General features: G+C 40.8%; 1 protein-coding gene across 2 annotated transcripts; it reads left to right on the top strand.

Annotated features, from left to right (window-relative positions):
* The first annotated feature begins 189 nt into the window (after window positions 1-189).
* On the top strand, window positions 190-27,365 carry rhot1.S (ras homolog family member T1 S homeolog). 2 transcript variants are annotated; one of them, XM_041579198.1, is made up of 20 exons: window positions 190-408; window positions 2,990-3,048; window positions 4,366-4,447; window positions 4,785-4,828; window positions 5,841-5,894; window positions 6,182-6,234; window positions 8,360-8,468; window positions 9,788-9,889; window positions 11,401-11,499; window positions 11,773-11,881; window positions 12,335-12,455; window positions 13,706-13,790; window positions 14,005-14,150; window positions 14,535-14,635; window positions 17,082-17,212; window positions 17,567-17,650; window positions 17,906-18,025; window positions 18,376-18,578; window positions 20,280-20,402; window positions 25,831-27,365. In XM_041579198.1, exons 1-20 carry the CDS (start codon window positions 372-374, stop codon window positions 25,946-25,948), a joined length of 1,980 nt encoding a protein of 659 aa, XP_041435132.1. In that variant the 5' UTR covers window positions 190-371; the 3' UTR covers window positions 25,949-27,365. The 2 variants fall into 2 exon arrangements, with proteins under 2 accessions (XP_041435132.1, XP_041435133.1); XM_041579199.1 differs by lacking the exon at window positions 20,280-20,402 and having other exon boundaries at window positions 198-408.

Below are 27,365 nucleotides of genomic sequence, written 5' to 3'. Positions count from 1 at the left end.
AACCCTACCGCAAAAATGAAAAACACAGCACAAAGAAGCAGACTCCAATAAGCCCCTGTTATTAAGGGCACATACCTAACAGAGACCAGCAAGTATATAACTGAATAAAATCCTGCCCCAAGAAAAAAAAAACCTAATGCTACCCAGGGTAATCTCAGTGGAGCACTGCGGACATTCTCCTCCTGCCAATCCTTCAGTATCCGCTATTTGAAGATGGCGCCGAATACGCGCCCATTGTCACGTGACGGAGACGTTCACGTGCTCTAGACGTCACCTACGTCCTCTTACCAACTGGGAACTAGCCGTGAAGTGACACCGGGGTCCCGTCGGGAGGTGCAGGCCGCGAGGCCCCCCGAAACACACCGGGCACCATGAAGAAGGACGTGAGAATTCTGCTGGTGGGAGAACGTGAGTGTCCTGGATCTCTGTGTTATAATACTGCCCCTCATAGGCCAGCTGCATGTACTACTCGTCTCTCTGCTCTTCTTTGCAGCAATACATCTGTGAGCATACAGTAGTACAGAATACATTTCATGGGGCACACTTATATATCAATGTATATTGCAAGTTGTACCCGCCTTCATTTGGGAGATAATCTCTCTGTCCTCTATGGGGTGAGGAGGCACAGATCTGGGGCAATAGGAAATGCCTCCTTTAATTCTAATATATCTATGTTTGATCTGGTGCAATTCTGCTCACATATTTTGTGGGTTAAGACTTAATGATATAAGCCTCTCTGGTGGCTGCCCTGGAGGGGAAAATTATATATGAAAGGGGAAAAAAAGATGACAGTTGTGATGGGCAGAATTTTCCATATTAATAGCAGAGTGCTGCTGATGGAGCCGCCACCTTGGTAAATGGCTGTAAAATGTGTTGTGTATATATTGCCATTTGGCTGCCCTGATAATGCATTCCTAGTCAATATATTTGGGTGCCTGTGTCTTTTTAAAACAGTCGTTCCCCCTTTATGATATTCATCTACAGACAACTTGCAATTAGGCTTTTTATTTTTGTGTGTGCGTTTTTTGAATTACTTAGCGTTTTGTTCAGGTTCTCTCTCCAGTTTGGTGTTTCAGCAGCTATCTGTTTGCTAGGGTCAGTTTTCCCCTAGCAACCAGGCAGTGATGTGAATGATCCAAAGAAATTAAGGTGACGGCGCACCCTTATGTACCCAGGTATCTCCTCTTGGTGCTCAGTGATGGGGTAATCGGCAGCTTCCAATACAACGTATGAACAATTCGCCAGCACACAAGACATCCTTTTAGCAGGGCAGGCCCTTGCAATTTTATTTTATGCATGATGCTCCACGCACCATGCATTAAAGGAGAAGGAAAGGTTAAAATGAAGTAAGCTTTATCAGAAAGGTCTATATAAATACACCAGTAAATCCTCAAAGTAATGCTGCTCTGAGTCCTCTGTCAAAAGAAATAAAGCTTTTCTTTCCTTCTATTGTGTACACATGGGCTTCTGTATCAGACTGCGCGTTTTCAGCATAAACCTCCAGGGCTAGGGCTTGAGCATGCTCAGTCTGCTCCTCTTTCCCCCTCCCCCTCCCTCCTGTAATCTGAGCCCAGAGCTGAGTGAGCAGGGAGAGACTCAGGCAGGAAGTGATGTCACACCAAGTTAAAATGGCAGCTGCTATCCTAAACAAACAGAGAGAGCTTCTAGAGCTGTTATGGTAAAGCAGACTACAGAATAAATATAGTGTTATAGCTTGCACTATTGTGGCTAATCTATTGGCGATAAACTGCTTTGGTAGCTTTCCTTCTCCTTTAAAGGGGTGGTTCACCTTTAAGGTAATTTTTATTATGTTATAGAATGGCCAATCCTAAGCAACTTTTCAATTGATTTTCATTATTTATTTTTTATAGTTATTTGCCTTTATCTTCTGACTCTTTGCAGCTTTCAAATGCAAAAAACAAATGCTCTGTAAGGCTATAAATGTATTGTTATTGTTACTTTTTATCCTTCTTTTCAGGGCCTCTCCTATTTATATTTGTTTCTTATTCAAATCAATGCATGGTTGCTAGGGTAATTTGGACCCTAGTTCCCAGATTGCTTAAGATGCAAATTGAAGAGCTGTTGAATAAAAAGCTAAATAACTCAAAAACCTTCAATAATAAGAAATGAAAACCTTTTGCAAATTATCACTCTCTATATCACACTGACCGTTATCTCAAAAGTGAACAACCCCTTTAAATAAAATTGCAAGGGCTTGCCCTGCTAAACAGATCTCTTGTGTGCCAGTGAATTCTTCATACCTATAGTGATGTGAATCAGAAACTGGAAGGTGAGTAGATGACCAGTGGAAAAGTTTCTAAATGTAGGCCATTGTATAACAAACTGACAATTAACTTAAAGTGGTTGCTCACCTTCAAACAACTAGTTGTTTTCAGATAGATCACCAGAAATAATTACTTTTTCCAATTACTTTTTATGTGTCACAGTTTTTGTGTCATTTTTCACGTTTCGCCGACCTTGTAAACTGTTCAAAATTGATACATTCAGTTGATACATTTCTTATATTTGTCCCTGTTGAACAGAATCGCTGGGTTTCATTACAGGCAGCTGTTAGAATTGATACAATAGTTGCTAATACTCCAGAGATGCTGCTGAGAAATGTATCAACTAAATGTTGCAAAATTGTAGCAGTTTAGAGTCTGCGTCTGGATTACCGAGCTTCCAGACTGAAACACCAGAGACACGAACATTCAACTTTAAACTTAGATTTTGGAAAAACAGTAAAAAAAATAAATAATGGAAAGTAATTGAAAAAAGTCTTTATTTCTGGAACAATCTGAAAACATCTGAACTGAAAAAAGTGTTTGGAAGGTGAACAACCCCTTTAAAGGTGAACTTTTTATGTCCATAATTTATTGTTCACATGTAATATGACATGTTATAATACAGTTTATGTGAACTGTATGCAAACTATTGCCCCCCCCCTCCCATCCTGCAAATCTCTAACATTTCACCTTGTGCTTTGCAGCCAGGGTTGGGAAGACCTCTCTTATTATGTCCCTGGTCAGCGAGGAGTTTCCAGAGGAGGTAAGTTCTGCTGCATAAGTCAGGGGACAGTAAGGCATATGGGTTTCTAATAGTCCTATTTGCTGCCACCGTGCAGGGTTTGAAGGCACAGTGATAATTCCCTTACAGGCTAGATGACTTCCTGTAGTTCTGGGGGAACAGAGTGTAGTCCATTAGGGACGAATTCCCTTAATTAATTCACTGTAGGTTGTTACTGAGATCAGCTATGGCAGGAGGTCATTCCGGCCAAAGCCTGGTTTATATTTATCTCCTTATGTGATAGGTTGTACTGCAGGATAAGTTGGACTTCGTTGCAGGCTGTACTAGGACCATGGCAGCCTACCCTGAAACACACGGAGAGCCATTGTTGAGTTAAAGGGATATTGTTGTGAGGATTTTTCAAAACGCATCAGTTAATAGCGTTGCCCCAGCAGAATTCTGCACTGAAATACGTTTTTCAAAAGAGCAAACAGATTTTTTTTATTAGGGATGCACCAAATCCACTATTTTGGATTTGTCCGAACCCCCTGAATCCTTCACTATGCAAATTAGGGGTGGGAATGGGAAAACATTTTTACTTCGTTGTTTTGTGACAAAAAGTCACTCGATTTCCCTCTATGCCCCTAATTTGCATATGCAAATTAGGATTTGGTTCGGCCGGACAGAAGGATTCGGCCGAATCCTGCTGAAAAAGGCCCAATCCTGGCCGAATCCTGGATATGGTGCATCCCTATTTTTTATATTTAATGTTGAATTCTGACATGGGTTTAAACATATTGTCAGTTTCCCAGCTGCCCCAAGTCATGTGATTTGTGCTCTGATAAACTTCAGTCACTCTTTACTGCTGTACTGCAAGTTGGAGTATCATCCTCCTCCCTTTCCCCCCAACAGCCTAACAACTGAATAATGGGAAGGTAACCAAGATAACAGCTGCCTGGTAGATCTAAGCACAGCACTCAATAGAAAAAGCCAGGTCCCGCTGCATGACATTCAGTTACATTGAGTAGGAGAAACTACAGCCTGCCAGAAAGCAGTTCCATCCTAAAGTGCTGGCTGTTTCTGAAAGCACATGACCAGGCAAAATGACCTGAGATGGCTGCCTGCACACCAATATTACAACTTAAAATAAATACACCTACTGGCTCTGGAATTAAATTTTATATTGTATAGTGAATTATTTGCAGTGTAATTCAAAAATAAAAAAATACATCATAAAAATCATGACAGAATTCCTTTAAGAAACTCTTAATCTTAACTCTGTGGAGGTCTTTCCCTTGCATGTAGGCAAATCTATGCTATACACAAAATCCAATTCCGTTCTCTGTCTATGTGTTTCAGGTTCCTGCTCGAGCAGAGGAGATTACAATCCCCGGAGATGTCACCCCTGAGAGAGTTCCAACGCACATAGTGGATTATTCTGGTAGTACATATATATTTATATCACACATATATACACACACACACACACCGCAGTGACCAGGAGGAGATTTGAAATGTTGCATTCCTGACTAAAATTTAATGATGCAGGGGACTCGGTATTCATGTGTTGCTCTCCCCACATTGCCACTGAGAGAAGTGACATTTAGCATTCTTCAACCTAACAAGCACCATTCTTAACCAGAAATAATGACTTAAATGATAACATAGTTGTGGCTACGGCTATTACTATCTGTAACCTTTACGTGATTGTATAACTACATCAGCATATTATGGGAACCATTTTAATAGCAGGTGACTTTTTTTTTTTTTCTTCACAGAAGCAGAACAGACAGACGAACAGCTGTATCTGGAAATATCGCGAGTAAGATTAGTACCTGTGTGTCCCACCATGAGTGTGTGTGTATTGTTCACTAATATTAGAACTACCCGATAAAAAAACACATGCAGTGAGAGCTCTGCTGGCAACTTGGAGCAGGACAGTGCAGGGGAGAGTAATTGGGATACAAAAAAAGGGGGTTGTGGGAGCACTCCAAGGCTAAGTAGATTTTTGCTGTACAGTGCTTTGCCCTCAAGGAGCGCTATACAAATAAAAATATACATACATACATACATACATACATACATAAATACAATGAAAGTAGTTGATCTGGCCAAATTAGCTACAAGCAAACAAAAGAGAGATGATTGATCAATGCAGATTCCCTGGTCCCGTTTCATAAATAATTTTGTATCTATGCAAGTGCATGTACTTTCAAGAACAGGGGTTTTTAGCTACAAAGTTATAATCATAAAATTGGTAAGCCACCATCCCACATCAAGGTAAACACCATATAGTGGTTCTAATTACCTGCCTAACTAATTACCTCCGGGCATATTTTTCAAAGACTGGCACCTTCTTGCATGGTAGCATTTCTTGATATAAGAATCTCCCCAACGGAGCATTGGTTTCAGTCAGATGGCTTAGTCCTCTCACGCCATTGGCTTTTACAGGTGATAGATTGCCAAGACGATAGCATTCTACAGGCTTAATCCTCCCATACTTGCAGCCTTTAAGAGTGAGAAACTGCTCAACAACCATTTTTAAAGGCATAAGACCACCATTTAAAGGTATGGGTGTGGGGTTGCTACAACCACTTGGAAGCCTGCTCTGCTGATGAACTCAAAATACAAAAAGTAATTACAGCAAAACTGTGCAGGGGATTGTAATAAGTAGCAGGGTGATGTGGGGGGATAGTAATATAATACCAAGGCGTTTTGTTTCTTTTTTTAATGCGAGAAGCTGATGATTGGCTTTTAGCAAATTCAGTTCAGGCTGTTTCCTATCGGTCAGGTTTGGGGCTTACGCACTCTACTTAACTTTTCTTTTCTTCTAGGCTAATGTTATCTGCATTGTCTATGCTGTCAATAACAAGAACTCAATTGAAAAGGTAAGAAGGAGTACTGCCCAACAATCTATTCCTGACAATCACACTTAAGAAAGGGCCTTGGTGCCCGAAACATGTTGTGTGGATACTTAATAAATCCTAAATGCAGTTATTCTGCCTACAGCGTGTGATTCCCATACTTTGACAAAATCTATTCCTGAGGGTTAGGATTTCTGTAATTGCAGTCTGATGGGCATTTCTTCACTTGGTTGTGTTTTGTTACCCTTTAATAGGGTGTATCTATATAATTCATATGAAGTGTATTAAATGGCATGTCATGCATTTTTCAGGTCACCAACCACTGGATCCCTCTTATTAATGAACGAACAGACAAAGATAACAGGTATGTTTAATACTAGGGTAAGGGAACCTCGGGCTAATGTTAAACACACTGCTACTTTGTCTTAGTCTTAAAGGGATTGTTGCTCCTTATAACACTTTCTTCAATTCAGTTGTTTTCAGATTGTTCACCAGAAATAAAAAAACATTTGCCCCGATTGCTTTCCATGTTTTTTTTTTATCGTTGTTTTGAAAATGAAAGATTAATGTTCTTGTCTCTGGTGTTGCAGTTTAGTAATCCAGCAGCAGGTTCTGAACTGTTACAAGTTGCTACATTAGTTGATACATTTTTTCCCCGAAGCATCCATGGATTATAATCAACTATTGTATCAGCTGTAACAGCTGCCTAATGAAACTTGATTCTGCTCAGCTGGGCTAAAGATAACAAATGTATCAACTAATACATCAATTTAGAACAGTCTTCAGAGCTGATTCAGAAAGACCATAGGAAGGTAAAAATTGAAACTTCAATATTACAAAAAAAGGTGCAAATAGAAATTGGGATTAGTTGAAAAAGGGTTTTGGTTCTGGAGAAGTATCTGATAACAACTGAACTGAAGAAAAATGTTATAAGGAGAACAATCCTTTTAGAGATAGCCATCAATTAATGTGGGGCTGCATTTGGAATCTTATTGGACTGGCTAAAAAGCTGCAACTACACCTGCTGCTTTCCACTCATTGGCATATGCAGTGATCCCCAACCAGTAGCTCGTGAGCAACATGTTGCTCCCCATCCCCTTGGATGTTGCTCCCAGTGGCCTCAAAGCTGGAGATTATTTCTGAATTTCAGGCATGGAGGCAAGTTTTGGTTGTATAAAAACCAGGTGCACTGCTAAACAGAGTCTCAATGTAGGTTGTCAATCCACATAGGGACTATTAAATCACCAATCACTGCACTTAGTTGGCACCCAAAGGAAATGATTCATGCTAGTGTTGCTCCCCAACTCCTTTACGTATGAATGTTGCTCAGGGGCTCAAAAGGTTGGGGAACCCTGTAGGGAATCCATGCCACGACTGCTTTCTCAGTGAATGGAAAGATGTGATGGACAGAGGGCAGTATTCCTGTTCTACATAGCAGTCAGCATTTCTATTACAGATACGGTATGTATACACATTTGCAGTCATTTTGGCTGCAAGGATGTGAACACCCCAAGCACACTGAGCCTGATTCATACACACATCTGATGTGCTTCTGTAGTGCTCAGAGTTATTGTAGGCTAAACTCTAGTTCAGTGATGTCCAACTTCTGTGGTACCGAGGGACGGATATTTTTCTGGCCTACACGAAGGAGTTGTTGACGACTCCCTGTTTTTAAACCACACCGACATTACCACAAGACAATGTCCATATTGTGGTAGCACACCAAAAAACCAAATGGTTAGTGCTCACTGCAGGGATATCACTTATCACTCATATCTGAAAAAGTTGTCATATTAAGACATACCCTTAAATTCATATGCCTCCTCCTCCCCTGTGGATAACCCAGCACATGATTAAACACCTTAGGGGCCCCTAACAACAATTTTCAAATGCTAACAAATCACCAGAACAAACCCCTACCAGGCTTATGTTCCATAGACAGAGCAGGGGACACACGGGCAGAGTTTGGCACACACAGTGAGCATGGGAAAGGCAGAGTATGGCACACACAGGAGCATAGGAAAAGCAGAATACAGCAGGAGACAGGGAAACCTATCAGGACCACTCTAAAATGTACTACATACAGTAACACAGTGCTGGTGTGAATAGGTGAACAAAGTTGGCAGTTTCATTCTGGGTTTGAAGTGTGAACAGTACGGGGCTTTAGGGGTATGAACAATAGAGGTGTTGCATGTGTGAACAATGCAGGAGTTTATTGTCTGAATTTGAGGTGTAAACAATGCAGAGGCCAGTTAATCTCTGTAGTGATACCCTTTAAATTTTACACATGGTAAGCAGACACAGCAGGCAGACTTTCATGTGGGGAGCCATGGGCCGCATGTGGCCTAAAAAGCTGCCAGTTGGACAGCCCTGCTCTAGTTAACTGATTATGGCATTTTATGCTCCCTCACTTCATTGTCGCTGTGGGATACAAAACCAGCAGTAATATAGAATGTACCCCCGGTAGTAATATCATTTTATTATTTCAGAGTTCCGCTTATTCTGGTGGGGAACAAGTCTGACCTGTTGGATTATAGCAGCTTGGAAACCATCCTGCCTATAATGAACCAATATTCGGAGATAGAAACATGTGTAGAGGTGAGTAAAAGTTTGTCAGAATGCTGAACTGATTTCTAGAAAGAGCCATCTTTTTTTTTTTTTTTTATAAATTCTTTATTTATTTACGTGTTTTGCAAAATACAAAAAGTACAATGGCATGAGATTCCTGCAATAAAGAATTCAAGTAGAAGATGCATTGTTTGAGCATACAGTATCGCAAAATAAAGAGTATAACAAGATACCAGCAGGTTACATATCACATAGTCGTACTTTGTGTGTAAGAAACCATTGAACAAGAAAAACAAAAACAAAAAAACAAAAAAAAAAAACAAACTATGTTGGACACATCTACAGTCCTGTATATAGTAGCAAGACGGTGTGTGGAGGGGTACGCACAGAGAGGGTACGGTGATAAGCATCATGTATTAACTGAGTGTCGTGATCTTATATCAATGAGGTAGCAATTGAAGATCAATTGAATATCAATTGAATATCAATTGAATATCAGGGGTCTCTTGTAAGCAATGGACCAATAGTGGCCGTGTCAGGAAGTAAGGGTCCGGTATTCCTGCGATTCGGTGAACTGGAGCCAGTAGAACCATTTCTGTGTCAAGTTTACCAGGCATTGCGGATTACTCGTCTCTGTCTTGTAGTGTTCAAATTGGTAAATTTCGTTTACTTTAAGCGCCCAGTCCTTAAGCGTAGGGATTGTTTTAGATTTCCAAAATAAAGGTATCAAGGATTTAGCTACTGTAATTAAAGTTGAGATGAGCGATTTGCGATAACGTGCGGGAGACATTTCGTTGCAATGCAACAAGAAAAATGACGCCGAATCCGGTATTGCCATATCAGTGAATTTGGGCAGTAACTGTTTTATTTGAGTCCAGTACGGTTGTAAGTTGGGGCAATGCCACATAATATGGCTAAGAGTTCCATTGGATTGACCGCATCTCCAACAGGTGTCAGGAACAGTTGGAAATATTTTAGATAGTATGCTTGGCACCCTATACCATTGCGAAAGCAATTTATAGTTGTTTTCCTGTAGCCTGGCACATATAGTAGATCTATAGGAGTTTGTGACAACGGTCTGCCATTCCGAGTCAGTAAAGGTGCGTTGCAGTTCTCTTTCCCACTTACGTTTGAAATCATTTGCCGGTGTAGAGGGGCGACTTAGCAACAGTTTATAGATTAGTGCAATTGCATGTGGGGTGTGTTCAGTTCTGATGAACAATTGTTCAAACAAGGTATCTTCGGAGAAAGAGCCATCTTGTACCTTTGGCTTGACTTATGTTGTACGGGATACATGACACTAAGCACAGAATAGAGTATTGGTCTCCTGATCTCTATTTTCCTTTCAGTGTTCGGCTAAAAACCTGAAAAACATATCAGAGCTTTTCTACTATGCTCAGAAAGCTGTGCTGCACCCTACCGGGCCCCTGTACTGCCCTGAGGAAAAAGAGGTATGGAATTGTGATTCTTGTATTATCTATTGATGGCTGTGTGGCTTGTACAGAAAGGAAACAGCCCATGGCATCCTGAATTGTTCTCCGTAAAATAACTCATTTATTCCTGTTGAACTGAGATGCAGTTATGCTTTAGAGATGGAGCGATGGAATGAGCCTGGGCTTTGGATTAATCCTGACCTTTCTGTGCAACTGTTCATTTGGATCCATTTGACATTCAGTCTGGCTGTTTGCAAAAATGAAGATGGACAACAAAACATAAATGAAGACCACGTGCAATTAGTCTTAGAATATTGCAGTCTGCTTTGTACTAAGAGTTATTGTTAAAGTGAACTACCCCTGTGCTCATAAAGCTATATTAGGCAACAAGTTTATAAGCTGTTCTGTTAATCAAATGACTGTGTCTCACTGTCTCATTCTATAATCTGTCTGCACCTTTGAGCACCATCATTTCTGTGGACCTTGGGGTATGGTGCCTTCTCTGGGTTAGTCACATCCCTACCAATGTTTCAGGCCAGAGTCCACTGTTTAGGAGTGTGTCTAGAGAGAGCAACCCTGGCGGTTTTCCAATTCAAACCATGCGGTGAAAAGGCTGCCTGCCTCAACTATTCATCTTATGGAGCTCTGTGTAAAGGACCTGGAATACATTTATATGTATAAAGTAGTACATAATTGTTCACTAATAGCAAAATGTGGCAATAGGGCTCATAGAAATGGAAACTAAACTGGATACAAACCAGTACATTTACCCTGTTTAGCCCTGCAAGTAGCCCATGACTAGTGAATAAAAGTAGCCAAACCGCTGTGTTTATTTAATTCCTTTAATATAATTTAACGGTTTCTCTCTTTTGTACTCTCTGTAACCAATCATTCCTCCTCCAGCTAGATTAACTCTTTATATACTAGACTGAATTTGTATTGTGAATTAATAATATATAGAAAGTATGTGCTTTTGTAGCTGTATGATTCCTTGTGTGCTTCAGTATCCTAGTTTGCAGTTCTTGTGCTGTGCTGTGCTGCCTGCATGTCCTAGCCTGCAGCTACAGTGGAAAAGAAGAACTAGTTTGGCGCTATTGCTGTAGGCGATATTCTGCAGGACCTTTAAAATATTATCTTCATTCCTTCTCTATATCACTGCGGACTCCATACTTTTGTTATGGTGCCCCTGAAGAATTTGAATAGCAGTGTATGAAGAACAGACCTCCTATTTACTAAGAGGTTGAAATTAGAAAAGGACTGTATCTTTGTACCTTTTATGATGTTTCGAGTGTTAAATGATCACTGCAAGTCTGGCGCCCCCTTTCTATATGGCACTGTAACTGCATGGATTAAACACCCCAAAGAGTATCCAAAAACACTTCATCATCTATAATTTGGGTTGAAAAAAGACAGGTGTCCATCATGATCACCCATTCATTGTACCCAGTAACAAAATAAAAATATGCCTAGTAATGTGCACGTTTGTGACCCTGTGTCTCACATGGTTTTACTATGTTTTTTACCTGCAGTTGAAGCCAGCCTGTGTGAAAGCTCTGACACGCATCTTTAAGATATCAGATATGGATAATGACAGAATTTTAAATGACGCTGAACTTAACTTTTTCCAGGTAAGAATAATTTGATTTCTTAAAATGTGAGATTAGAACTCATCACAGAAAAACTCTTTCTGTTCAATCCCATTGGATTTTTAGAATCGTATTTATCAGTGGAGTTAACTATTTGGTAAATATGCTTTTAAAAATCCCATAGGATTGAATAGAAAGTGGTGAGTTCTAATCTCACAGTTTGATAAATCTGCCCCATGTTTATGTCAGGTGTTCTTGGCATTGTGAGCCCAAAACAAACAGTATTGCCATTGTTATTTTTCTCTTGGCTTGCAGAGAATCTGTTTTCACATACCGCTGGCACCGCAAGCCCTAGAGGATGTCAAGAATGTAGTGCGAAAGAATGTCCATGATGGTGTATCTGGCAATGGCCTGACTCTGAAAGGTGGGAGCTGAAAATAGACTTATTAGTAATCCATGTAGGCAGGGAGTTTTATGTCATTGCTCATGCTGTGACTTTCAACCTGATTTTTTATTATGAGGGAAATGTGGCTTTTGGCATTTGCCCCCCCAAACAGGCATAATGAAACCCATATTATGCAAGTTCGAAGGAAACAAATATTCAAACATTGAACATATTTTCCTCTGTTCCCCCCCATTGTTCATTTGGGATTTGTGTAGTCCCCATGTTGTTGCTGTATATGCTCATTACCCCAGATATGTTCGTGAGAGGGTGGTTTTTTTCTTTTTTTATATTGATTTGATCTATTATATCCTTATACAAAATGTATTCTGTAAAACTGATATGTTTATGGGGATGCTCATTTATTGGAAGGACTGCAGGGAAGATCTATAAGCCTGGAACACACTGACAGTGTTGCAGTCCTTCTGTTTGCAGGTTTCCTGTTTCTGCACACGCTCTTTATACAGCGCGGGAGGCATGAGACCACCTGGACTGTACTACGGAGATTTGGATATGACGATGACCTGGAACTGACTCCAGAATATCTGTTCCCTCAGTGTGTAGCCTTTCTTTATACTCACTAAATGTATATTTATATATATTTTTAAAGAGCAAAAAAAGCCAGCACAGCTCGTTTAAAAAGTCTTGTTGCCTGGGTGCTAACAGCAAAATAGTAATGTATATCTGGAAACAGGCGAGCACACACAGGTCTTAATTGAAAAACAAAAGGTGTTTATTAAACAAAAAACTGACGTTTCGGCTAGCACTCTAGCCTTTCTCAATAAACAAAAAACTGACGTTTCGGCTAGCACTCTAGCCTTTCTCAAAGTACTTTGAGAAAGGCTAGAGTGCTAGCCGAAACGTCAGTTTTTTGTTTAATAAACACCTTTTGTTTTTCAATTAAGACCTGTGTGTGCTCGCCTGTTTCCAGATATATATATTTTTATATATTGTTCTTAGATTTCCGTTGCCTCCTATAGTAAAGCTATGGGACCCAATTTACTGGGTGGTGGCAGTATGTTAGGCACCCCCAGTGAATTTAAAGGAAAACTATTCCCCATTGAACAATGTAGGTCTCTAAAAATGTATTGCATAAAACTGCTCATATGTAAACCCTGCTTTGTATAAATAAACCATTTACATAATAATATACTTTTTTAGTGTGTGCCATTGGGTAATCCTTAATAGAAAATTGCCATTTTAAAAAAAATAAGGGTCACCCCCTGCAATCCTAGGATTCACAGTGCACACAAACAAACCATACGTGTTAGGTCACATGAGCCAATTAACAGACAGAGTTCTGTCTTTTGCTTCCACACTTCTTGCTGTTACGTTTCCCTGATAGATAGACCACAGTCTCATTGGTTGCTAATGACTGCCGTTCCATCATTGTGCAGACTATGCTGTATTTAAGTCATTAGGAGTGTTTTTGTATATTTAATGAATTAAATCCTTGGAAATGGCATTGCTGCCTGCAATTGGCTGTTTCATAATCTACTTCAGAAATGTTTAAAACCATTGCCATTGTTACCAAGATTTAGTCTGCCAAGACATGGACTACATTATACTCAGTGGGAACCAAGAGACAGAGTTTGGACCTTTGTGGTTTCAAGTACTTGGCAGTGTGGGTGTCTTTGGGTTGAAAGGTTATTCCCAGACCTTTTAGATATATAGGTGTTCAGGTTGCTAAGAAGACAAGCTAGCAGGGGCATAAGCAGATTGGATGATTAGGTGACATTGCATTGGCAGAGGGTACGTTGAAATTACATGTGTTTGTGACACTAAACTGTTGGTTGTTTGATTCAGGTTAAAGGTTCACATAGATTGTACGACGGAGCTGAACCATCATGCATATCTTTTTCTCCAGAGTATATTTGATAAACATGATCAGGTGAGTGCTACATTATATTTAGTAGAGAGTAGAACTCTATCACTGTATTGCATTCATCACACAAAGAAAAGCTGCACGTTCATTGGGAAAATTACACTTAAACACTGGGAGATTTTTATTTGGCTGATAGTGCCCCAGTTTCACAGTATGTGACACAGACCTGTTCTGACTGCACTGCACATATGTGTTGGACTCACATGATGTTTTGTTGCAGGACAGAGATTGTGCTTTATCTCCAGAGGAACTGAAGGATCTGTTTCAGGTTTTCCCTTATATGCCTTGGGGTCCTGATGTTAATAACACAGTCTACACTAATGAAAAGGGCTGGATCACCTACCAGGGCTTCCTGTCCCAGTGGACGTGAGTAAAATGTGGTCTCCCTGCTGGTTGCATCCCTTTGTCAGCTGTACTTTAAATAAAATATTAGTTTTTAAGGGGCAAGTGTATCTGTATGTGAGATCTATACACACAGATCTTTCCTAATTCCTGGGGTCATCATAGTGCAGGCTCCTCAAGATCCAGAACAGGCTACCAGACAGGGAATCGGTTAAAACATTTTTTTGATGAAAGAGGGTATACTAAACCCTGAATTCTGGGGCTTTTTTGCGACATATCAGTATCTATTCCTATTCTCCCCTTGCGGATGCATCTTTACAACCTGCCCTGGGTAATTGGGCATATTAAATGCCATTGGGGTGGCCTCTTTTAAGGTGGTATTTACTTTTTCTGTCTGGAATTTGGCAGGTTAACAACGTACCTGGATGTGCAGCGGTGCTTGGAGTATTTGGGCTATTTGGGCTACTCCATACTAACAGAACAAGAATCCCAAGCAATGGCAGTCACAGGTAACCCAGAACCAAACTCGTATTTGAACATATAAATGTATGTAGCAGTTCGGCCACAGGCAGAATCATACTCTGCAGCTACATACAGGCTAACATTTGCTGTAGTTGTAGGAAATGTTGCCTGTGGGCTTGATCGTCCTAAATGCCATTGAGAATTTTCCAAAGCAGGGACTTCTATAAGTATAGATGTTTGAGTTGTAGTTTGTCACCTCTGGTGGCATGACAATTATAATTTGCAAATCATTTAAACCATATTTAATTGCAAATAGTACAAAGACAAAATGACAAAGGTTCAAGCTGAGCAGGGTAATTATTTTCTGAAAAATGTCTGCTCAGCAAAACCTTTCCAAAAAGTTAGGACAGGGGAAGCAAAAGACTGAAAAGTGTGTGTAGTGCTAAACAAAGCTGATCTCCGAGAGGCTGAATCTGTCAGGAGTAAAGAAGGGAAGCTGTACCCCACTCTGTGACATACGGCATGTGGGCAAATATTGCAACAGTTAAAAAAATGTACAGCAAAATTTACAATGTAAAATTGCAAAGATTTCATCATCTACGGTACATAATATCATTAAGAGATTCTCGATACCCAAAAAATGATAGATTGATATGACTTGACTAAAATCCTCTCCCTCAAGCAATACTATTCCTACAAGCTATATATACCTACCTCTCCTACCCTTCCTTACCTTCTTTACTCTGTTTTAACCCCTTCCTTTTTTTCTTCCCTCTTATCTCTCTCTGTCTGTTTCTTTTCCCCATGTCTCATAATGTTTTCCCTTTGGGTTTTATGGAAAATTTTCAGTACGATGCAATATATACAAAAACTGGATATTATAAATAAATGTTTAAAAAAAAAAAGAGAGATTCTTAAGGGCAAAAAGCAAATAGCTTGGATCTGGGATGTTTGGACCGCAAGTGGCCCTGCATTAAAAACAGATCCATTGATTCTGTAGTGGAAATCTGCATGGGCTCAGGAATACTTCCCAAACCATTGTCTGGGAACACAGTTGGTCACTGCATCTACAAATGAAATTCTACCATGCAGGGAAACATAAATAAACCTGATTCAGAAATACCACTGGACTTATGACTTGTGAAAAACTGTCCTGTGGTCTGACAAACCAAAATTTAAATTGTTTTTGGAATTCATGGATGTTCTGTCCTCTGAGCTAGGGAGGAGAAGGGCCATTTGGCTTGTTAACAGTGCAAAGTTCCACAACCAGTATCTGAGATGGTAGGGGGGTGCATTGGTGCATTAGTGCATACGACGGGTATCAAATATACCTGTTTTGTAGCGAAATAGGCTGCTATCCAGACAATCTCCTTTTCAGGGAAGGTCTTGCTTATTTCAGCAAGACAATGTCAAATTGCATTCAGCACTTAAAGGAGAATTCAATAGTTTACCAAAAAAAAAAACCCTAACATCCACCCCATGTAGACCCCCCTCCCTTCTCCCCCCCCAGCCTAGCTGTCCCCGGGGAAATGCCCCTAACTTTATACTTTACTCCTCGGTCCAAATTCAGGCATCGGAGTTCACCCCAGCCATCTTCCGGGTCTTTTAGGGGCATTTCCCCAGGTGGGCAGGTGGGCAGCTAGGCTGCGGAGGGAGGGGGTCTACTTGGGGTGGGGGGATAGGGTTTTTTTGGTAAACGGTTGAATTCTCCTTTAATACACCAGATTGGTTCCCTAGTAAGAGTTCATGTTTTTAACTGGCATGCCTGCATGCAGTCCTGACCTGTTACCCATTGAAAATATTTGGTGCATTATGGATTGAAAAATACAACAAAGGAGCCCCTAAACTGTTGAACAGCTAATAACCTACACCAGGCAAAAATGGGACAACATTTCACTTTTTAAAACTAAAGCAACTGGTATTCTCAGTTCCAAAATGGGTAAGGATTGTTTTCTAACAAAAAGCTAATGCAACACAGTGGGAAATATTCCCCACGCTTTTTTTTTTTTTTTTTTAAAGAAACCGTTGTTTGAAATCCATAAAATGTCTTACTTTCAACATTTGATATGTGGTCTATACTATTTTTCAATAAAATATATGGTTTACATGATTCATTGCTAATCATTGCATTTTGTTTTATTCATATTCTAAACAGCGCCCCAACTTCTTTGGAAACGGGTTTGTAGATAGACTTGCCTGTTGCATCATACTTCAAGGAACAACTACTCCTTAAAGTAGTTTATGCAGCTAGGAAGTGGTGGGTTATCAAATGCCATTTTATTAGCCTTTCTATTTATCCTAAACTTTGTATCTTTTCTAGAGCCACTCCCAACATGTCCTGAGGGGTTAATATCCAGGGCCAGTAAGAGAAAGGGTTATATTGGCTCCCCAGCTATTACAATCTAGCATGTTAGCTGGCACTTCCAATCTGTTGTTTCGGTACGGCTTGTGCACACCAATGAGGTTGCCATTTAATTTTTTCTTTTCTCCAAGTGACTAGAGATAAGAAGATTGACTTGCAGAAGCGTCAGACACAGCGGAATGTGTTCAGGTGCAATGTGATTGGTTCCCAAAGCAGTGGAAAGAGTGGGATTCTCCAGTCTCATTTAGGGAGGAACCTGATGGTGAGCAGTTTATCTCCTGTTTCCATTTGTACCCAGCTACTAGATCTTCAGCTCCTACCCCCTTATCTTCTCCTGAGTTTAGGCAATTAGGATTTTTATTACTAGTTTCAGTTCAGCCTTTTTATCAGTTTTTTTTGTAACCAGCACCACCAAAAAAACCCAATACAGACCCACCAGGGTGCTAGACATCGCCAGATATGGTAGCTTACTTGATTGCCATTTTGGACCTACCAGTACAGCTGCTGGTCTCTCCTACATTGGCCTGACCTATGAACCATAAATATATACCTGCTTGCCTTACCTTGATCCTTAGCTGCAGCTAATGACCCATGTGCTGTTTGCTTCAAATTACAGAGACAGAAAAGAATCCGAGAGGAGCACAAGTCCTTCTATGCAATTAATCCGGTATATGTGTATGGCCAGGAAAAGTATTTGCTGGTAAGTTAGACTGCATGTTCGTTACTAACCCGAGTTCAACTTGAGGAATAAACCAAAATGTGCTTCAAAACCAAACTCATACATACCCTCATTTGGTGTTTGTCTGCTGGTGAATGAAATGGAATAATAATAGTGGTACAGTTTCTGCCCTCAGGCAGAATAACATAGTACTTTGCACAATGTGAATGCTGCCTACCTAGAAACAAGGCCCAAATTGGGCCTTGTTTCAGAAATATTTATTCCCATGTCTTTCAGCTGCACCACGTGATGGAGTGTGAAGCCTTGTCTCCCACCGATACTATGTGTGATGTAGTCTGTTTGGTCTATGATATCACTAATCCCAAGTCATTTGACTACTGTGCCAGGATATTTAAGGTTTGTGCTTTCTGTTGGCTTTAATTAAAGGGAAATTTCACCCCAATCTTATTTTTTACATAATAAAAATAAAGTGTAATTCTAAGCAAGCTTTGTAATACATGTGATTTTGTTGTGCTTATAAAGTTATTTCTAAATGTAAATACAAGTGAAAGCAGTATTTGTATCCCTTTCTGTAGTTCTGACTCGTACTACAGTGTAGCAGATAGCCTCCTGAAGTTTTAACTAGAAACTCATAGTTTGTATTGCTAATTGTCTGGTGTTTGGCATCTGTAGTGTGGTATCTGATCTCTAGTACTCTGTACACTGTCTGTGACTGCTCATCAATCATAGGATTTCTATTCATGCAGCAACACTTCATGGACAGCCGGACACCCTGTTTGCTTGTGGCAGCTAAATCTGACCTTTCTGAGGTGAAACAGGAGAGCACTGTTTCTCCAGCAGAATTCTGCAAAAAGCACAAGATGCCTCCACCCCAAGCCTTTACCTGCAACACTGCAGAGAGTCCCAGCAGGGAGATCTTCATTAAAATGACTACAATGGCCATGTATCCGTGAGTACCAAGAAAACTTCTGTAAATCCTGCATGGTGCCCCCATAGTGCTCACGCTCAGCTGAGCAATGCACTCCTTCCCAGAAACTAAGCATTACTCTTTTACTGAATCATCATTTCGTGCACCAGTTCTCTTCTGCCTGTATGGCATGTCTCTGAACCGCAACCCTGCAAAGCTTTCCTTGAATGTATCAGGGTGACATGTTTCTCTGCTTGCATTCTCATTGTAGGAAGAGGCTTTGTTAGAAGCTTTATTTGCTGTTGTCTTTGCTCCTAGCATTAAACCTCCCAGCAGGATCCCATGTAATTGGTTCATGGCAGATACGTAGGATCCCCTCCTAGAAGTCTGCATGTAGTGGGTTAAGGCACAGAGTTATAGGGTTCTATCCCAAACACCAAAGAATCAACGTGACATGATAGCACTCATAACCTATACAGTTTCACTGACTCCTGGAGAGAAGTCTCTTTCCCCCTCCATGATATATATATTTTATCTATGAAATGGTCTAGGTGGAGTAAAGGTGGGTGGGATGACATTGCTTGTCATGTCCTGTTATCTAGAAAAATTGATTATTAGGGTGACTGCTTAGACATGCTGCATTCTGCTTGTGAATTAAGTGCTAGTTTCTAGCTGGTTATGTCTACTGCTTGATGCATGGCATATTGGCCACCCAAAGGGTAAAGGTTTGATGCCCCAGTTCCAATCTCCCCTGAATATCATTGCCATTGCATGTGTTTCTTTCCTGGATAGTAAAACTGTGCCAAACATCCGTTGGCTGTGACCCCACAGCTATGTTATTATCTGTGCACACATTGTCCTTACCCACACATTCACTACTTTAAACACAGCCATTATATTGTGGGTTAGCAATATTGTTAGGAGTGAATACTCCTGTATACAGGCCAGCCAGAGTTCTTTAGTCCAGAAAAGAAACCGTACAATGTAAGCAGTAAGAAGGGCCGCAGATCTCTGCCACAGATATACCACTACATTTGGCCAATTATCAACCCATCTCTCATGTAGTACAATACCTGTGTGTGTCTGGGAAATGCACATTCAGTTCTTAACGAAGTGTATGAAAAGTTGCACCTTCTGCATGTTTATCTATAGACCCCACACACAACTCTGCTGCTCTCCTCCATACTGTCTCTTTGTACTAGAACAGAACCCTGTGATCCAGTGACTGACACTGGCTGGGAAGCCTTACTAAAGGCCTATGTTGAGATTGACCTATTACAGTGTTGGAGTAGTCTGGTAAGCTGGTTAAATAGCTAGTTAAGTCTCCTATCCCTTATGAGCTGCTGATATTCTTCACTCTCTTAGGTCTGATACCTAATGTATTTTCTCTCCCCATGGTTTCATGACTAATGTGCCCCCCCTTCCCCAGGCTGATTCCCAGTGTGTTTCTTTTATCATGCCTGATACCCATTGATTTTTGGGCTTAGCCTCACTAAAGGATAAGGGGTGTCATGGGGGTCCTTAATCACCTCCCTTGTAATAAAGATTGAATGGGTGTTATTGTGGCTTCCCTTTGATTTTTGTAGAAGACCTAGAGGGTGACGTTAGATATTAATTCTGTCCTGGGTCACATGACACACAGTCTGAAATGAAGGTGAGATAATGTGGGTAGGCAACACAATTGGCCATGTTTACACGTACAACTAGGATACTGAACCTGTGTCCTTCTGTGTGTCTCCGCAGTCACGCCCGGTTACGCTGCCTCTGTACCTGCAATAGGTGCACTTTCTGCCTCTGTCAGAACCTTCTCAACTCAGACCTACTCCAGTCTGTAAAGAACAAAATCTTCACTGCCGTTGTGAACAGGTTGTTCATTTTGTTATCCACAGTTCCTGCTTCCCTAACATACTAATAAAACTATCAAGCATTGACATTCCAGGACATATCCACTGCTGGAAAGGGATAACTGACCTTGGCCCTTACCCCCTGAGAATGTCCTCCTAAAGGATTCAGGGATTGGCTTCTACTAAAGGCCTCTGAGTGCCAAATCTGCTAGGAAATTCACTTGATCAGTCTGACATGTTAAATTCAATATTGCACTTTACACCAAAGCATTACATAGAAAAAAATAGCCATACACGGTTAGATAGGAGATTGAGATGGGTGGATAGTCCAGTTGGGTGAGGATTTCATTGGCTTATGGATGTGGTCCTCTTACAGTGCATCTGCATGAGACCCAAAATCAGATCATCCAGTTGGTTTAAAACCTGAGCCTATTTTCATTAGCCCCACCTCAAACTTCCCCATGGTAAGTAAATCCTTGCTCCCAGCAGTTACCAATATACAACTGTTGGATACTTCCTACTCCTGGGCTGCTCTCTTCCAGATATTCAGTAAAGGCTACCTGTAGAACGGGGGTCCCAAAAATGTTTCATCCGTGAGCAACATTCAGATGTAAAAAGAGTTGGGGAGCAACGCAAGCATGAAACAAGTTCCTGGGTGGTGCCAAATAAGGACTGTGATTGGCTATTGATGGCCCCTATGTGGACTGGCAGCCTACAGGAGACTGTTTGGTAGCGCATCTGGTTTTTATGCAACCAAAACTTGCCTCCAAGCCAGGAATTTAAAAATAAGCACCTGATTTAAGGCCATTGAGAGCAACATCCAAGGGGTTGGGGAGCAACATGTTGCTCCGAAGCTACTGGTTGGGGATCGCTGCTGTAGAAAGTCAGGCTGGGTGGGGCTATACTATTGCAGAGCACTTTGGAAGATTGGCCTCCCTTAAACAGATTCCTGCCTGAACATTTGGAAGGGAGCAGGCAGTATACAGACCTAAACCTCTGTACCGAGTAAATATTGGAGGAGAATTTATTTTGCTTATGAAATGGGCACAAGTTTTATCTGATGCTGAATTTGCTAATCCAAAAAGTATATTTCCAGTTTTGGCTCAAATCCGATGGAGAACTAATTGGTGAGAGGCAAAAGCTTTGGATATGTCTGCCTTATTGCCCAGCTTGGATTTAATAAACTAACATAGATTAGAGTTTGTGTTGCTAATTTGCTTACAATGTGCAGTTATAGAAGCATAATCTTTACAGTAACAGGTGTGTTTGTGTCATTATGTCCCCAAGCAAAATGTATCTGGCCCCTTGGAAGGGCATTATTATTATTTTGTTTTAGAGACCTCCCTTTATAATATGAGGTTTTTGTAAAAGAATGCAAAGAAATGTTGTTCTTTTGGACTCGCCGCCCACTGAACCCCTAGCAGATGCAGTGCTTCCCAGCATTCCATGTCTGTGCAGCTTCCTGGTTCTGTGCAAAGCTCTGCCCATATGGATACGTGATGATAGGCTGGCTCCTCCTCCTCACTATGAACGCCAGGGGCGTAACTAAAGATGAAGCAGACCCTGCGGCTGCAGGGGGCTCAGGAGATATAGGGGCCCCATAAGGTCCTAATTAATAACAATTTAAATAAATATTGTTAAAACTTGTCAACCTGGGGGCCTGAGAAATAATCTGCTGTGGGGCCCAGTATTATCTAGTTATGCCACTGTATGACTCCTAAGCCTTTGCTTCTGCTTAGTGCACTAGGCCTGTTATTAGTTGAACTTCACTTATAAACCATGTTCTAGCGAAATTGGCTTTTATTGATATAGTGCGGACTTGTTTCTAGGTACCTGCATATAGATCAATCTTTTCAGCCCCTGCCTTCCTCATAAGCACACAGCAGTGACTTTATTAATAGTGAAAGGACAAGTCTGTCTTCATCCCAAGTCAACTAAAATCAACTAAGGGCTTGAAGGGGGAGGCATTGGGCATTGTGGCATTGCGCATGATCTATATTTTATAAAGATTGTCACCTACTATATCCCTAACCCAGGATTATTGTGTGTATTGAATCTCATGAACCTGCAGGTTGCTTAATCTTGGATGAGTGAACATAGCCCCTTTATCACTATTTTTGGCACTGCCTTGTTAATGGCATTGACAGGCTACATGTAATGATCTTTAGCCTGTCCTGACAGGTTCCTCTCTTACCCTCCAATGATTGGAACTCCTGTCTAACCATGGTTCTCTCTTGCCCCTCTGCTGGCTAGAACTCTGAGTCATGACTACCAATATTATTTGTGGGCTTCTCCTATACCCCAGGGACCCTCTCATGTGGGTGTGAATATATAAACCATGCCTCTCTTTTGATCACTGCATTTATCTCATTAATTTTCCCATTTGCTGCTTAATAAAAATATCTGCTGGGTTAGTAGTTCTCAGCCATTAGCCTAGCATTATCCTTGGCGAGTTAGTAGTACTCCGTCATCTTGCCTAGCATTATCCTTGGTGAGTTAGTAGTCATCTCCATGGCTATGAGGGTTTACTCTTATTGAGTTGAATTCCAATACATGGCTTTCTTGATCTTCCCTGGGACTAATATGGATGTTTGTGGTAGCAGGGCAGGTGGCTGACTCACAATATCTGAGTAGCAAGCCATTTTAAAGTCACAGAATGAGCCCTCACTCACACTACATAGGCCACATGTTTTACTGGGCTGAAAATATTTGATAATCTCTTTTGGGGTTTGACTTTGGAGGAAAAAACATACTTGTCCAACCAAACAGAACCTTTTGGACCAGGGTGTGGAGTGTCAGGCCCACCGAAGGTAACAAGTATTGTGGAAAGGAACATTGTTTTATATACCCCCTGACCATCTGAATACCTCAGCCTGACCACCCCAAAAGCCATGTATGTATGAATACACTCTATCTAACCCCAGAATATCCATGTACAGACCCTGCTATGGCATATAGACTGTGGCCAGTGAATGAATCTATGATTGTATCCATATGACAATTCTTGGTTGGACTCCATTTAACCCAGAGTGTCTGCACCCATTATGACTAACCGGGATATTTTGTGTTGTTTGAGAAATGGCACAAATCGCATGGTATTATGATTGTGCTGGTTTTTCACAAGATGTCCTAGTGAACTGGCCCTAGAGACCGCCTCCTCTTTAAAGGGGAACTATCGCGAAAATGAAAATCTAATATAAGCATCATACTGAACTTACTAAATCAATCAATTAAAAATTCTGTACCGTTTCTGAAATAATCAAGTTTATTTTCACGATCCCTTTCTCCGCATCTGTTTCCTCTTCATTCTGTCTTCTTGCAGCAGTTGGGTGTCAGATGAATTATCCAATATATCTTATAGGGGAGCTCTTTTTGCCTAGAAGATGCTCACTATTAAAATCACCAGACATCATGTCTCTCTACATGCAGATTTTGTGCAAAAGGCAGTTATTTTGTTTGTACTGGAATCCGTTATTTAAGTGAGCTCTAATACATCTGCTAGGAAAGGAAGCCCCCCTATAAGATATATTGGATCTAACTGTCCATGAATATCTGACACCCAACAGCTGCATGAAGAGAGAATGAAGAGGAAACCGATGCTGAGAGAAGAATAGTGAACATAAACTTGATTATTTCAGAAACAATGCAGAATTTTTAATTGTTTGTATTTAGAAATTTTCCTTATCTCGATGATGAAGCTTATATTACATTTTTTTTTTTTTTTTCAGGTGTTTGTTCCTGTGTAACATGGTGTCAGAACTTACTGTAGTTACCCGACAGGACAGGGCCTCCCATATTACCATTTCAGGCACTTGTGTATGATTTTGTTGGCTTTCAATATGTTCCTTTATGTGCCTGGTATTGCAGTGGTTTCTTGTATAGGTGTGAATATACACCAGTTGTGTAATATTGTACTAAATTGTTTCACAAGGAGAGACCGTTTAGATAATATCTGCCATTATACATAAATCTCATAAACAGATTTCATGAATGATAATCAGAAAGGTACCTAGAATTATATTTTTTTCCGTTACACAATTTTTTTTTTTTTTTGGGTAACATTCACCTTTAAGTATTTCTTGCGAAAGTCTCTTGAGAAGTCAAAAACATTTCTAAGAATATTTTCCTAGGACAGGGATATGTTCAATCTCCATAGTAATGAAGAAAATAATTACTGTAATAGTTACTGAAACCCATTTTAAAGTAAAGCTTTAAGAATATGGTTATAAGTGCTGTATTTTATGTAATGGACTGACTGTACCAGCCCAGAGGTTTAGTAGCCCTATGACAATTTTGATCCAGGCCTTCAAAGTTGCCCCCAGCAGCATCTTGGACTGTGTTAGGTCATCTTTTGTGTGTCAGCGGCACTGCACGTGCTCAGTGTGCTCTTGGCTGCTGGTGAGGAGCTAAGCTTAGGGGCATCTGTCATAGAAGCTAAAGCTAAAGGGCTGATTAGTTACAAATTCTGAAGCAGACTGTGCTGGTTTCCGAGCTGCCGTGTAATGTGAATCCGAATACATTTTTACCTTGAATTGTGACTGTTAGAATTTTTTATATACTGTATATTGTGATTCAGTCTCTAAGCGCAGGTAAATGACAGGAGCCCAGAGCACGTCAGGAAAGAAGATTGGGAGTTACTGGGGCATCTTCAGAACAGATCTTCCTTGCTAAGGACTGTATGGGTGCTAGCTTGTAGGAAGAATGATTTCCCTCTTGGTGTGTTTTATCCACTCTTTTAGATGCACCTTCAGAAGAGATGCCTTCTGCCCATGTTTGTGGCAGGGACAACATTGGATGCATTATTTCACTTGTGGGAGACAAAGCACCTCATCTGCCCTCTTGCTAAAAAAAATATAATAATTAGGGATGCACCGAATCCACTATTTTGGATGCGGCCAAACCCCCGAATCCTTTGCGAAAGATTTGGCCGAATACCCGGCCGAATCCTGCTGAAAAAGGCTGAATCTTGAACCAAATCCTGGATTCGGTGCATCCCTAATAATAATTTGGCTTAGAGATACGCTGGTTTACTAGGCTGTTGAATTAGGGAGCAGCATGATTTATTGACTCTGAAAGAAAAGATGGCGGGCATCTGCAAGGCTCAAGGGCTGATAGAGATGGCTTCTGAGTCACCAGTGACTTGGTTAATATTCACACTCACTCATGAGTCGCTTTGCAATATTAGGCAGTGACAATGTTGGGTAAATTCTAGCAACTCAAAGCCTGGCACTATTTGTTTAGAGCAGTCATTCCCCAGGAAAGCATAACATCTTATTTGATGACATCAATTCATGATGCTAAAAATGGAATGCTGGGGATTATCGTAGAGTTTACCTTTACATGGAAAATCCATGAGCCCTATAATAATAACAATGTGTCTGTTTGCTGACTTGTACTGAAAGAAGATCTGCATGTAACCCTTTCCTTGTCCATCTTTTCTTTCATCTCAGGCACCTGTCGCAGGCGGAGTTGAAAAATTCAACCTTCTGGCTGCGGGCAAGCTTTGGTGCAACCATCTTTGCCGTTCTAGGTTTTGCCATGTACAAAGCTTTGCTAAAGCAGCGGTGATCTCTGAAGAATCCATTGCCCCAAAGCCAACACCCCCAAGTACCTCTTTTTTATGTACGTTATGAGTGCGTTCCATTCTGCTTGCACAGATCTATTTAGAACATTATTATCCATTGGAATGTCCACTACAAAGAGGAATTAGGATTTGTTGGCAGTATTATTCAAGGTTCACGTGTGAAACTCCCATGACAAAGGACAAGTACGGTAAGAATTGGGGCGCAGACCTAGAGATCCGGCCAATAATCCAGGGCATTTTCAGATGAGAGAGCTCTAGCCTGAGATTTATAAAGCAGTGCATACTGTAGTAATGCCCCAGTCCTTTGTACGAGGAGATCTGACTCAGTAAGTACTAATGTCCTAGTCACTACTCCTCTTACTCTCCTCTCTAGTGTACGGGTGGGTTTTGGCGAGTAATCATTGGGAGAATTTGTACTTCAGTCCGCAGTGTGTGTTTGCCATAAGGTCAGACTGACTAGCCACAAAGTATTCAAAGCATAAAAAATACATCTATGCTCCAAACATGATTGCCTTAGCTGCTACAGAGAGAGCATTCAAGTGCATTCACCTAGTAACCACACAAACTTGACAGGTAAATACGCTCCCAATACTAATACAATATGGTATTCCCGAGCTCAAGTCAAAAGGAGGTCCCGCAGGCCCAGTCAGAGTGCATTATCTGGGCAGCTTCAAATGCCCTTTTGTACTCTGACTGAAGTAGCTAGTATGATGCATTAATGATCAATGTTACTGGTCACACGGCTCTGTGTTTTAGGGTAAAGTGACGGTCTCCCCAACGTCAGAGGGTGCATGTAAGCAGTCTCTTGTCCGGCTTCTACACTACATTCATAACGGCTGTAAATAGTGTATATACAGGTGAACCTAAATGCCTTCTTATTAAGGTGAAGCCTCCTACTAGCACCTGTGCGTTCCCCTCCAATCATGTGTACCATGAGATCTTTGGTGCGACTCTCACACTGCTCCCGTGACATAACCTTTATGTGAATTAGACTGACTGAGGACAGGCTGTTCTTTTAAAGGCACATGATGAACCATAAAGGCAGTACATTTCTGTTCAACCCATGTTTCTCAGCGGCTTCCAGGTATTATTATCTAAGGATGATATCTATGTATTTTTGTGGGTTTCTATTTATTTTATTATTTCAGACTTGTTTTATAAATGAAATGTCATTTCTGATTGTTCCTCCTTTTATTTGTCACTAAATTCACCGGCGTCCTATCGACCCTTATCTCCCAAGTTCTACTAGACTCACAATGGACAAAGGGAACTCTGTGGGTAGCACCTTTTTCTAATTAAAAATTCAACTAACGGGGGAAAAAAAAGAACTCGTGTATAACCTCTATTTTTTTCATCACTTGCCAACTAGTGGTTTTCATTAAAAAAACTGTATCTCTTTTA

This window comes from Xenopus laevis, chromosome 9_10S, assembly GCF_017654675.1.
Source record: "Xenopus laevis strain J_2021 chromosome 9_10S, Xenopus_laevis_v10.1, whole genome shotgun sequence".
NCBI classification, from domain to species: Eukaryota; Metazoa; Chordata; class Amphibia; order Anura; family Pipidae; genus Xenopus; species Xenopus laevis.
This window is presented reverse-complemented; position numbering and strand designations above follow the sequence as displayed.